The following is a 13,953-nucleotide window of genomic DNA, read 5'->3' as shown; positions in this document are numbered from 1 at the left end:
AAAGATTCATACAGTAACTATGCTTTATCCTCAAGCCTAAAACAATCCTGACATTGATACTTTCATTGTCATCTTTTTTTCTTCTTTTTTAGATCTCTCAAAGTGTCCAAAAGCACCATTTTGAACTCCCACATCCAACCATGTCCACGTATCCATACGACCTTACAGACTACAATTAAAAACAGATTGATTAAAACAATAGTTAAACCTGCATTGAGATGATCAACTATGCAGACAAAAGTATTTGTGAAGTGTCAAGCTCCAAAGTGTAATCTTGGAAAATGGGTTTTGAAATCAATTTGAAAGTCAACTAGCGTCCTTGTGGTCCACTTTGGAGGTTCCACTGTTTTGCCAGGCAACCCCCACCCCCAACCCACACACACACACTTACACACCTATACCCAAATACTTTTGTCCATCTTTTTCGCCAACTAAAACCCCACCAGCTGACAAAAAACATTTGCTGTCTGTATTGTGGAAAACATGCCTATGTAGCAGTGTGGGCTTTATGTCCGTTGTGTACTGTAGATGTATATATATATACTAGGGGTTGAACAGCTAAAGATTTTTTTTGCCCACTATAATGTCCTGAAAGTCGAGTCAAAGTCAATGAATTGACAATGTCACTGATGTTTTTTTTAGCATAGTAGAGCAGCCCTCAACTTTATTTACACCACAAAACCATACTTTGTCAGACAAGCGTAGAAACAAACAAACATACAAAATATTTCAAATAAAACTCACTATTTCACTAATTGTAACTATTGTAAGTAGTGGGAGTCTTGCACCTGTGTTAGTACAGCAATATGCTTTTAATATTTGAAATGATTTTGTTTTTGTTTTAAAGGGAAATATGATGGTGACCACTGTGGAGAAGTAGCACACTAGTGCCCTTGATTGACCAACTGCCACTGGTTAGCACACTGTAGGTGTCTGAGGATTATTAGACATTTTGGTGACAAGTTTCATTTCATCCAACGGCCCCAGTTCCTCACCGCCATTCCCAGGATACTGCTCATATGAGTCTTTCAAGACTACCAGTGATTACAATAGCCTTGGCTAGCGAAGCTAACCGCTATTCACACCCACAACCTGCTTATTCTTGTACTCTCAGACCGACGCAGACTGTGTCGCCTTGTCCGTCGGCCAGATAGTTCACTGCTGCACAAAGCGTCATAGTCTAGTGACGGCACCAGATGGGCAAGTGGAAAGTCCTCGACTGGAAGACCAGATGGCAAAAACGTGATAAATGTGATTAGTCAACGTCAAACGTTTAGGAGTAGTAATGTTGACTCGTCGGCTAATTGGTTCAACCCCTAGTACTGTATGTACTGTAGCTGTCATCCCACCTGTCTGGACTATTTCTTTGTATTGCGCCATCAAGCCACTACAGCAGTCAATCACGCTCACAAACGCATATTCTCACATACAGTATATCCATATATATACTTATATTCACAGGTCTACTGGACATTGAGGGTGCGAGCGGACACGCCGTGGTGCCAGTCTCGCAGCTCGTTGTACTTTGGGCCGATCACCAACCGCGTGGTGGTCTTGTTCACTCTGCCATCCGGGACAGAAGAGAACAAGGGGTCAGGATAACAAGGTACATACGGGGGGGGGCTCTGACCACAGCAAACGCCGCACTTGAACAAGAAGGACTCAGATGCAGTGAAGATGGGGAGTGTTAAAAAAGCAACACAAGGTAAAGGGGACATATCGTAGAAAATCTATTTTTTAATACATCGCATTGAATACACTACCATGATTTATGGATTATGTTGTTTGTTCCTTTTGCGACCAAAATTTCAAGTATGAACAAGCTTCGGAAATGCTGCCAATTAAATGAGGTATAACCAAATGAGCAAATAAAGTACTGTTATACTCTGGATTGTGGGCAAGGAGATTCACAATCCCCTGTGCTCCTTCAATCATTTATTGAAGGATACAAAGACTCAAAACAGTCGACACCTAAAAATTATTTAACTCCTTAATAACTGTTTTAAATTGTGGGGGAAAACTGCACAATGTCTCCTTTAATCTTTACCATGTGTCAATGTGTTAAACACACCAATGGCAAACCAAACGTATCACAACACTGCAGCACAACAGCAGCAACAACACAATCCACGGTTAAGATGTCAAGCAGTTCACAGCAAAGCTTTCATCGCCAACAAATGCAACAATCTGATTGGCTCCAAGCGTCCACCTGTAATTCAACACTATTGCACGTGGACCACTACAATACTCTTTTTAAAAAAATGACATGACTTTTAAGTGCTGATGTTCACAAATGTAATACCTGTGCAAGCTTACAGGTACACTTTCAGGATTTTTTTTTTCTTCATTTAATTACTATGAGAAACAAATAAATCGATTAAAACCTCCAAAAGACTTGGATATCTAAATAACATCTACGAGCAACCACAACACGCAAAAGTTTTAGTAGTCAGTTTTCAGTAAATTTGAATAGCAAGCACTTACTTTGTCTTCTTGGCTGTGTCTGCTTCTTCTTCTGGAGCTACAAATGGAAGTGGGAGAAAAACACATTTAGTATTATTATTCATAATAGTAGTGTCAGTAGTTGGAGTAGTAGAAGTAGTAGTACTATAACTAGTAGTAGTATTTATTTATGTTTGATTAAGTATTTACCCATTTAGTTCTTTCAAAACTGTTCTTGGTGTTTTATGAATTAAGACAAATAAATTCAGTTTTACTTGTTTTATACATGTATTATCATTGCATGTCATATATATATATATATATATATATATATATTTGGCATGTTTTTTGCTTAGGTGTGCATATACAGTCGGTATACCGCCTCTCGCCCGACGATAACTGGGATGGGCTCTAGTACGCCTGTGACCCCGGTAAAGATAAGTGATGTAGAAAATGGAATAGATATGTATACAGGTATATCTCTCTCAATAGATCATGACAAATGATTGATGAGTTAGCATTTACTGGTACCTAGCAGGTAACCTAACTCACTGTGCTAGTATATGCAGATGTTGCCAGCTAGCGTGAATTTACACTTTTTACAGCACCAAGACCACTGCAAAACAGACCAAGTATGAGGGGTCCTGGTTAAAGTAAGGTATTTTAAATGAAGGAATGTTTATTACAACAGCTTTTTCTGGAATGAAATGAAGTTGCTAAAATGCTGCTGAACGTCTTTTCTGGTATTGTGACAAATTCTATGCCCCATCCCCTCTCTCCAAAGAATGTGATCAGGACTTATCTGGGGGGTACGATAGACATTTTTTAAATTGTTATATTGGAGTTTTCAATTGTTGGACAATGACGTCGTTGTTTGAGAATAGTACAAGGACTAACAATTTGATTGAGATTCTATAGTCATTCATGATTTGTTGCTGTCAATGCAAATAGAAAATGGCAATTTAGACCTTACAATACAGTGTGTGTGTGTGTGTGTGTGTGTGTGTGTGTGTGCGCGTGTGCATCTAAGTGCGATTGCACAAGTACCTTCGAGGCATCTTTCACATTGACATACCATTCTCGGTGCCCGTAATCTGAGCCAGAATCCTGAAAGATCTGGACTGGGTGGTCCCAGTGCGTGGGCGCCAGTCCTCTGTGTCCTCCATGATGCGCTTCCGGCTGGCATCAGCGTGGGTGGGCACGTGGTAAAAGTGGATGTCCGTGTCCACGATGTGTCTTCGAGGAGGCCTGGGAGGCGAGCACAGCTCAAGGTCAATCAACACAATCAACGATGGGTTTAATTATTCACCACAAACTGAGTTAGGGATGGAAGAATTGAAATGAAATGCTTCCGTGCTTGATGAGAAATGGCATGGAGTTGATGGGCTACAATACACACGTCGTGATAAAGCCCATTGTTATACCTGGGTGGCTGGGGTTTTCTTGGAAAACGCAAAGGAGAGAAAGCAGACAAACTAAATTTCCTACCATGTGCGTAACACTACAAAATGAACATTTAAAGATATACATAGTGAGGTTATGTGAAAAGACTTACTTTAAAATACTGTGAGGTCCACTTTTGGGGGAGAAAGAAGAAAACACAGAGAGAATTTTTTTTAAAAAAGACAATGTAAAAGAAGAGGAATTGCCAGTAGAGGGAGCCAAGATATCAAAAGTCACTCAAGTACACTTTCTATTCTTAAAACACTTAAGAACCCACAAGAACCTCTATAAAAACCTTTCCCAAACCATGTTACTCTTTATATATATATATAGAGAGAGAGAGACACACACACACTCTATCTCTATGTGCCTTGTGATTGGCTGGCAACCAGTACAGGGTGTACCGTGCCTCCAGCCCGATGAAATCTGGGACCTGCGACCCTCATGAGGAAAAGCGGCTCAGAAAATAGATGGAGGAATATTATATTATTGTGGTATGAAATTAAAACCACATCCAGGTATACGTGTAACTATCATTATTCTGTCAACAACAATCCATCCATTTTCTGAGCCGCCTATTCTCAGGAGGGTCGGGGGAGTGCTGGAGCCTATCCCACCTGTCATCAGACAGGAGGCGGGGTACACAATGAACAGGTTGCCAGCCAATCACAAGGCACATGGAGACAGACAACAGTCACACCTCGGGGCAATTTAGTCTCCAATTAATGTTGCATGTTTTTGGGATGTGGGAGGAAATTGGAGTGCCTGGAGAAAACCCACGCAGGCGCAGGGAGAGCATGCAAACTCCACACAGCCGGGTCGGGATTTGAATCCCAGTCCTTAGAAGTGTGATGCCAATGCTCTACAGCTGCGCCACTGTGACGCCTATATATTTTCAAAACATATTTCCATACTTTTTTTGTAGTTTTATTTCATATAAGGCATGTAAAGGCGGTGAGTGCAGGCTCTACCAGTGAGTATAGAGTGACTGTACGCTTTGGCTTTAAATATTTTTTTTTGGGGGGGGCAATTTTCTTCGCTGCCATGGTTGAGTGAAAATCAATAAAAGGCATCAACAAGGTCAGTAACTCATCAGTAAGTGCATGCAATGCACAGTAGCCTTCACTCATTCACACTCATTGCATTGATATAGGAGCTCCTCTTAACACAATTTCATCATGTGAGTGAGGGAGCATTGAAAGGTATGTGCGTGCGTGTTCATTATGATGATGGGTCTTACTGTACTGACCCTAACCACAAAACGTGTTTGGTGAAAAGTGATCTTTGTGAAGCAAGCAGCAAATGCACCCAGTTACATTATATATCGGCATATACACTGCCACATTTCCGCAAATGGTGACCAAGAGGATTTTACTTATCATTTTATTTATTTTTTATTTCATTGAAGGATTTTTGTGTGGCTGAAACCCAAAAAGATGACACCTTCATTCAAGCACTTGTATGTCAAATTTTAACCCTCTAACCCTAAAGGGGGGGGAAAAAACCTAAGGAATAGCTCCCAAGTTAACAAGCAGTTTCTCTTTTAGAACAGGGCAACCGTAATTACAATGTTATTGAAAAGTTTGACATGTTTCTTAAATGGACTAATTGTTGAGCGGTACTATTAATGTGATGGCCATCAAGTTGCGGAAATAGAGTATTTTTTTTTTTTATTTAAAACACAGCTATAGATGTTTGTCAAGACAATCATGTACAGGACATGCATTGGAAACTGACTTTGTGACCAGAGGAGCTGCTGTCGTCTGAAAAGAAGGCAGATAAAAATATTTAAAGGGGGAATAGTAAGACAGTGTAGTCATGAAAACAGTTCTCCAAAGGAAGCATGCAAAAAAAAACATGCTGAGCCGACCCAGGCTTCCCTGGGGGATTAAGCAAAATACGATTGTGGAGTCCTCTACTTCTGCCTATAATATCAATTATTGATCATTCATACAGCTACTGTAAACTCAGCAGCTCTAGGAGTGTTGTTTAAATTATCGTACTTTTTTTTTAAATCCATGCATGTTTTTTCCATCACTAAAAGTAGCATTTACAACAAACGAAATATCTTTAAAAACAAATGTGCACTTGAAAAATTAAGTCTTTAAGCTTTGCAAAAAATAAAAACTAAATAATACTAAATAAATAAAACATTTTTCAGAACTTTCCTACACCGGAGGTGAGCTGGGATAAGCTCCAGCACTCCTGCAACCCTTGTGAGGATAAGCGGCTTGGAAAATGGGTGAATGGATATTCTCTTTTCCCCTAATACTGAAGGCTGTGTTGACTTTGAATTGCTTTTAAGGGCCCGTAACAGAGGCTTAGTGTCTTTAGGACTTGGGTCGGCTTTGAAGGAACGACACCACTGCAGGCCTTTTACCACATGCACGCCCCCGTGCCTCAATACCTGTCTCACCATTGATTGAACTGACTTTTGCCACCACTCACCCATTAAATGCTTGTCCACCCTGACTCTCAAATAGGCCTCGCCTTTGCCCCACGGCCACTTCACAGGCATTCTCAGCAGAGTAGAGGTGGATGGGTGTGTTGTACACGGACGACTGCGGCGGGCCCACAGGGAACGAGGAAGCGGGATGAGGGTGTGAGACGGCGGGGGTGAAGGCGGACGACGGAGACGGAATGAAGGAGGCCGAGGAACGTTCTGACCCGCAGCCCCCATTTGGTTTGGGAGTCTTGTTGGGTGGGGAAGGGGAATGTGCCATGGGTACAGGTTTTATGATGTCACACCTGTTCACCTGGCATGCAAATACACACAGCACAGCAAAGCACACACATGACAGTCACTGAAGCCTTTTTGGCTCCGTGAAATGGAAATATTTTCAGGTACATTTTGGGGGAAGCTTCTAATTTAAAGTGTTAGCATTCATATGTCCAAACTATGAAGACCCATTTTCTTAGTAGCCAGAAGCATAAACTAAAACGAACATTTGGTTCTGGGTTCTTTCGAACCAGCAAAATCAAACACAAAAACTAAAAAGGTAATGTGTGTGAAATTAACACAATTGACTGAATGATCATTAGCATGGTCAACATAGTTATTTGCGACTGTTTTATCACATCAAATGGTTGATACAGTATGTGCAAGTTTCAACTAGACTTCCTTTTTATAGTATGTTTGTATTGTTTGTATGTTTTATAGTATGTTTGTGATACTGCGACATAACGTTTTGTGAATTTTGTCCCAATTCATTGTGATGTAAAGTTGTTAGGTTGACCTTTGGTGAAGTCATAGCTCAATGTTACGCTTGTAATGCGACTGTTCCTACTTTGTTTCGAGTATGGTACAGTAATCTATATTTTTTTTTTGTCGGTCATCATCTTTTACATTGGTTGAAAGACTAGAAAAATGCCATAAAAAAACAAAACAATATTAAATTATATTATATATCTACATATATAAATGCTAAAACAATCAGTGCAAGAGTGCAACCCACCGGTTAACTTGTTGGATGATTCAATGTTGGCAAAGAAATATTTGACTGTTTCAATGACCCAACTGACTTGACTGAAGTTATATCATTACGCATATGGAAAGGATAAGTAGTATGGATGTATGGAAGGATGGATGGATGGATGGATTATTTGGTCTAAATTGTCGATTTTCACTTACAGCGGGTTTCTTTGAAACAAAGCGCTGTATAAACAGGGCACGGGGGCATCGGTGTTAGTAACTATTCTGTGGGAGTAGTATTCATGCAACAAATCAATGTTTCACAATGCACATGCTGTGATATCCTGGCACTCCAGGTGAATGATTTCCATTCTTGCTGCCACCAAATGGTGAATAAGTTAAATTCCCTGCAGGCTCTCCTGTTCGTCATTTAGAAGCAAAGTTTGGATTAATACTGCAATATGTCAGATATTGAAACTGCTTTAAAACATAGAATAGTGTCTATTTGGAAATAGCTGCCAATAGAGGGGGTGCCTATTTTGGGGCAGAGGCCTTATTGTTCAAGAACATTACCAATATATTATAATTTATGTCATATGAAACTCAACAATTTCAGGAGGCACTGTCCAGGATTGAGACGCTTGGGACAAAACTACAAACTCGAGTCACACAACTCACTACAACATAAACATGGCCACACACAATATTGTGGGGTGACCACATGGGAGTATATTGGAACACGAAACGCCACTAACGATGAGCTGTCTCAGTATTTTGTCTTATTATCTGTATGGAAGGGAAGTCATCACAGTTAATTCATCCGAGAGGGAACAATGTTGTCATTGAACTAAGATCATTTTATTTTCCGGATGCAAATGTGAGGCATTTGTTTGAAAGAGGTATTTTTGGGGGTGATGACGACTACGTACTTTTTTACCAAATTAAAAATTTGTCAACTGGAGTTGGGGGGACAGTTTAAATTCCCACCAAAAGCCATTTAGATGCAACCCATTTGGTGAATGCATGAGCCCACCCCCCGACCCTTCTTTGCACCCCCTGCTACTTGAAGAAATAGAGCCCCCCACAAACAGACGATCCATCGAGAAGCATTAGTTAGGGTTGAATATCACCTTGTGTGTCTTGGCCTTAGAATTACTTATTTACTATTGTTTGGTGACTCACCTTCAAAAATATTATAAATATTGTGCTCATACCTTTGGTGCCACTGGAGGGGGCTTGGAGACACTGGCAACCCTGAAATGAAAGAAGGCCGTCATTTCAAGCTGATCTCGCTCAGTGGCAGACCATAAAAACATGAGGAGGCGCAAACTGTCCTCCCAATACACAATATGTGCACTTTTAAAGGCACCTATTTTTAGTCCGTTCATGTGATATTCTATACTCTGATGTCGTTGCCGCCACTTACAGCTTCATACTCCTCCAAAGGTCACCTGAGGGAACGCTCTGCACACCTTTAAATGTCCTCACAAGCCAGGCCACATTCACATTTCGAAAGACAGTGCTGCCTTGACTTACGACTAAGTTCATCATTTATATAACTCATTTATCAAATCAGTTTTCCCCATTGAAATCAATTGAAAATGCCATTAATCCATTTTACCCCCCCCAAAAAATTCTATTTTTGTTACATTTTTAATCAAGAAAAAAAAACACCATGGTCTTCACTTTTTGATAACGAAAAGGTCAGATGAACCCAACCTGAGTGTCCAGACTGCGCTCATATCGGATATACATCCAATTTATAGTCACACCCAAAAGAATGAATGAATGTGAATATAGCCAAGTTGACGCTCATTATAATTTCCAGCAAGATGTTTATTGTTTTCATCTAAAAAAAAACATGAATAAGTGAGGGGTGGGAGAAAGAATAAACAGGGGATCATGAAAAGAATAATGTGAATAAGCACGGTGTCATGCAAATAACGGGGGATAAGTTACCCCCAAGAATCTGCTAATGCCAAATTGCAAAAATATGTGGGTCCACCGTACTGTATGAAAACATAAAAGAGAATGCAAATGAATACATTGTTTTTATAAGATGTAATTACTGTACACACAGCGTTAGTTTGTTGGCTGTATATTTTTATAGGATGTGGCCTAATGAGGGACATCAGGGGTTCATACTCCCGCGACAACGCCTGTATTGCATCACGTGACCTACACATTGGCCCACGCAGCACCTCTGCGTAGCTTGTGCGTTGCTTTCCTGGCACACATCAAAAAACATTGCTAAGCAGTGAAAGCCACGGTCCATTTTAGTCACGTGCCGTGATGACGTACTGACCGTTCCTCCCAGCTCCAAATACCACCTGCGTGGCTACTTTCTCGATTGATTTTGCATCATCTGGTCATTTAGGTCCATTTGTTCAAGCAGACACACTTTTGCAATTTTGTTCCTTGTTATGAAAAGGAAAGTAAAAACAGCTACGGAAATGACCAAAAAGTGCTGAGGAAACTCCACGCTGTGTCGTCCTAGCCAATACCATCCATCGCGACACCTCTGAGTTGGAGAAGAACAGCAGCACATTTTCAAAACTGCAAAACTTACGCTCAAGTATAAAGGAAAACTACCCGTGGGGGAGCCAAAGTGATGTCAGCGGGGTCACCGCACACGCAACTTTAAAGAGGCCTTTAGCCTGGGTATGAACATCTCTGGATGAGTTGTGGCCTACGGCAGCTCCTTGCAAGTCTACTCATATTCTATTTGTATCTTTGAAGTGAGTTGACCGTGGCTCCTACATGCAAAGCCATTACATTACCTTAATCAGCCATTTTTATCCCACTTCAATCATGGGGCAGCATATCTAAAGCGAACGCACTTTAAAAAATTAACTAAGAACACCTCATAACTCGAAAAGTCGCATGGCACTCGCAAGTCAAATTAGCACTGCATATAATAACTGTTATCAGTGTGTTAAAGCCTGACTGAACACGACGTAAAGGTGATTAAAACTGTCTGGTAATAGAAGAGGAGAGAGTCACTCACTGCATTCCGCCGAGAGCGAGCCCTTCTAGAAACGTCCTGGTAAGTTACTTGCCAGAGAGTTATTCCATCATGAGATAAGCGTGGTCCCTGGGTAACATTAAGAGCCGTGGCAGCTAAATCCTGGCATGCCATAAAGTAACCAGACTAGTCCCTCTGTGCTTTCACACCTCCTGGAAACTGCTTGAATCCTATTTTGAGTGGACACACGTCGACATTTATCTTACCGGAGGATTTGGGGCATTATTCTACAACAGGGGAAGGTTTGTCGGCTTCCCATCAATAGGAGACGTGAAATTTAAAATGGGCAACATAGTAAATGAATGGCTAAAATCATTTTCTAATGATTGCTCCAACAGTGGACCTTTTTTCACCAAGCTGCTTGGCAATTTCTCCATAGCCCTTTCCAGCCGTGTGGAGGTGTACAATTTTGTCTTTGGACAGCTCTTTGGTCTTGGCCATGTTACAAGTTTGTCTTACCGATTGTATGGGGTGGACAGGGGTCTTTATGCAGTTAATGACCTCACACAGGTGGTGGAGGTGGACTTTTAAAGGCGGACGAACAGGTCTTTCAGGGTCAGAATTCTAGCTAATAGACAGGTGTTCAAATACTTATTTGCAGCTGTATCACAAATAAATCGTTAAAAAAAAAAATTATAGATTGTGATTTCTGGATTTTTCTTTTTGGATTAACTCTCTCACAGTGGACATGCACCGATGATTAAAATTTCAGACCCCTCCATGATTTCCAAGTGGGAGAACTTGCAATTAGCAGGATGTTCAAATACTTATTTGCAATACAGCAGGGTGTTCAAATACTTATTTTCTTCACTGTATATACTGTAGGTACATAGCAAGTAGCTTCCATAAAAATCTTGTTCAGATTATGCATAAACCTAGCCTCAACTAAAACAGCAGTCAAAATGTAATTTCAAGTGAGATACAGTAAAACACTATTCATTATTCCAAGGTATGAGCTTCTCTGTTGAGAAACAATGGCACCTCACACACACACACACACACACGCGCCCTATCAGAGACTTTATGCCCTGGAATGTTCGTCCATAGCTCAAATGTGTGAGGGCCAAGGGAGCAAGTGGACACGATACAGACGGTGACAACGCGACGGTGACAGGCGTGGTATTCATACCTCTTGAACACCCAATGGAAATATGTACCAAGGTCTTCTGGTATGCGCCACACCAAGGAGGGCTTTAATTAATCGTTAAGACTTTTCCCCCGTCACAGTCACGTGTTAACTGTCAGGTAAGTGTTAATTTGATCCTCTGATCTATATAAGGGCAATGCGTCTGTTTGCATGTCCGTGTTTTGCAGCTATTTTAGATTCACTTTGAAACCTGCAGCGGTGACGGCAGTGGCACTTCTCCATATGTTCTCATCGTGTTACGTACACACTTTAATGAGCCTTTGCAGATGTTTGTTTGTGAAAATAAAACTACCTTACAGATATCTAAGAGGCCAGGAAGAGGAGTCTTGTATTGGGAGCAATGTAACCAATTACTAATACTGTGTTGGTATTACACCCACAATAGTTTTGATGCTTTTTAAAAATGTGGTATTACTCCTCTCACTATCACTTGCGTTTCTGTAAAAGACCTCGATTTCATTTGGATGAAACCTCACATCAATCATTGTAATGCGTGTTTGTCAGAAGATGCATAGTTGTACTTAGACTCGGGAGTTTAATTTATTTCTGTGACCAAGCTTGTGACTGAAATTAATTGTATGTAGAATCCATTTTCCCCGTTGAAATTAAGTGAAATTCATTCTGACACAGGCAAAAATCTCATGCTTATAAAACTTTACTTGCACTTCTTGAATGAGAATGTATGTTTTATGAAAAACCTGAGTATTATTGTAGAACATTTTACATACCATTTTACATAATCTGTTTGATTGTGTCATATATATTAATAAAAAATAATTACAATTAATCAAAATAGGCCCTTTCTATTTATGCACTTATTTTTTAAAGGTAAATCTTTTGTGTCCTATTAGGTGAAACATTTTTTTTTCCTAAAGCTGGAAGATTTTTTTTTAGTTCTACCTTAATTTGAAGCAGACAGACCAACGTAATGAGGGAAGGATGCTAGGAGGACCAATCATTGCCAGGTGTGCATCACCACTTGGCTGCCCCGGCGTAAATTAGTTTTTGTGTGATGACAAAGGCACCTTTTGAACTGAGGAGGTAGATAAATAGGTTAACAGATTATGGATGGTGGACAATCCGCTACTAAAAAATAATGCAACAGTCCAAATGCTGATGCAGTAGCGTGCCAAATTTTCAAAGGTGGATCTTTTAAGGACTAAAAAATTGCCTTTTGGAATGTCCAGGCAAGAGACTTGACCCAAATCCGTTTGAGAATCAAGTTGGGTGATATTGCATGAAGAGATGTTTACAGTGAGACTGATTTGAAGCACTCAAGCGAGGAAACTTATAAAACAGAGCTATCGTTTGTTGATTTTTTTTTTTTTTATTTTGCTTCCAAAATTTGATGTACCAGTCAGCCCCAGATACGCTTTCACTCAAGTTTTCACAAGTCAGGTACTGCAAAGCATTCAGATGTGAGCAGGGACAGCCAGAGTCAATAATGCAGTACATATCGACACTTTTAATCGATAATTAATTAGAACAATCAAATGCAAAAATACAATGATAACAACTGGAAGGAGTTGCACCAAACACCCAATTTTTTATCACATGGTTCTATTTTTAAGACCTATTTTATGCAGGAGAAGTTACAAATCCCTGCCTAGAAGTGAAACTCACTACATGCCCAGTAAGAGGACGTATTAATGGTTAGGGGTGGGGGTGTGGGGCAACCTGCATGTAAAATCCAAGTGCTTTTAGGGCGTCCAAGTGGGTTCAATTAAACCATCAGCTCCAGATGAGCTCTTTAAAGATCTTTGCTTTCCATACTCTACTATGTTAACCAAGCATACTATATGCTCAATAGACAGGAAACAAAAAGACAATTTAATTAAAGGGGAGATATTATGTAAAATGTACTTGTATGTATCTTGTATACAAATAGCTGGGTCTCTGGACTGCCTGTCCACCCATTACGTATGAAATTATACAACCAAGTACAAGAGAATGAATGCCATTGATTTATTTATTTTTTTTTAACTACAGTTAACAAGGGTTTCATGAAGACAACAGTTTTGTATCAATGCTTTCATCCATAACTTGTACTGAGGGTCATAAATCTTAATATTACCTAAGAATAGGAAATGCCCTGAAGCCTCTAAAATATTTGATTGGTAGCACATGTGAGTATGTTGTCTGATTTGGCACACTTTATGACTCTTATAAAACTTTTTTATTTCATTCCAGCCCATTTTCCTGCGGCTAACTGTGGTGACTGCTTTTTTTTTTTTTTTTGCTGAGTACTGCGATACGGCAACACAACAAATAAAGATGTTTGACAATACGCCTTTTGTGGGTTGGGGATGATTCTATTGGCGAACATTAATTACATTATTATTAGTATTTTCAACTTGTACTAGTTATTAAGCCTTTTATGGATCCAACATACATAACCATTTAATCGACGCTGAACAAATAAAGCAAATTACCTTGTATACCTATCTTTAGAATAGTGTAAACTCAAGAGTGTGTTGATTACAA

The 13,953-nt window shown here is 40.0% G+C and overlaps 1 protein-coding gene across 6 annotated transcripts in view; it reads right to left on the bottom strand.

Annotated features, from left to right (window-relative positions):
• pdlim5a (PDZ and LIM domain 5a) overlaps nt 1-13,953 on the bottom strand; it is a 69,185-nt gene that overhangs the window by 18,514 nt on the left and 36,718 nt on the right. For all 6 annotated transcript variants that reach the window (XM_061815918.1, XM_061815919.1, XM_061815920.1 and 3 more), the window contains 4 exons: nt 8,512-8,551; nt 6,334-6,641; nt 3,518-3,690; nt 2,485-2,521 (listed from right to left, as the gene is read on the bottom strand). In XM_061815918.1, coding sequence (XP_061671902.1) covers nt 2,485-2,521; nt 3,518-3,690; nt 6,334-6,641; nt 8,512-8,551 — 558 coding nt within the window. The remainder of the gene's footprint in view (nt 1-2,484; nt 2,522-3,517; nt 3,691-6,333; nt 6,642-8,511; nt 8,552-13,953) is intronic.

This window comes from Syngnathoides biaculeatus, chromosome 4 (genome assembly GCF_019802595.1).
Source record: "Syngnathoides biaculeatus isolate LvHL_M chromosome 4, ASM1980259v1, whole genome shotgun sequence".
Taxonomy (NCBI): Eukaryota; Metazoa; Chordata; class Actinopteri; order Syngnathiformes; family Syngnathidae; genus Syngnathoides; species Syngnathoides biaculeatus.
This window is presented reverse-complemented; position numbering and strand designations above follow the sequence as displayed.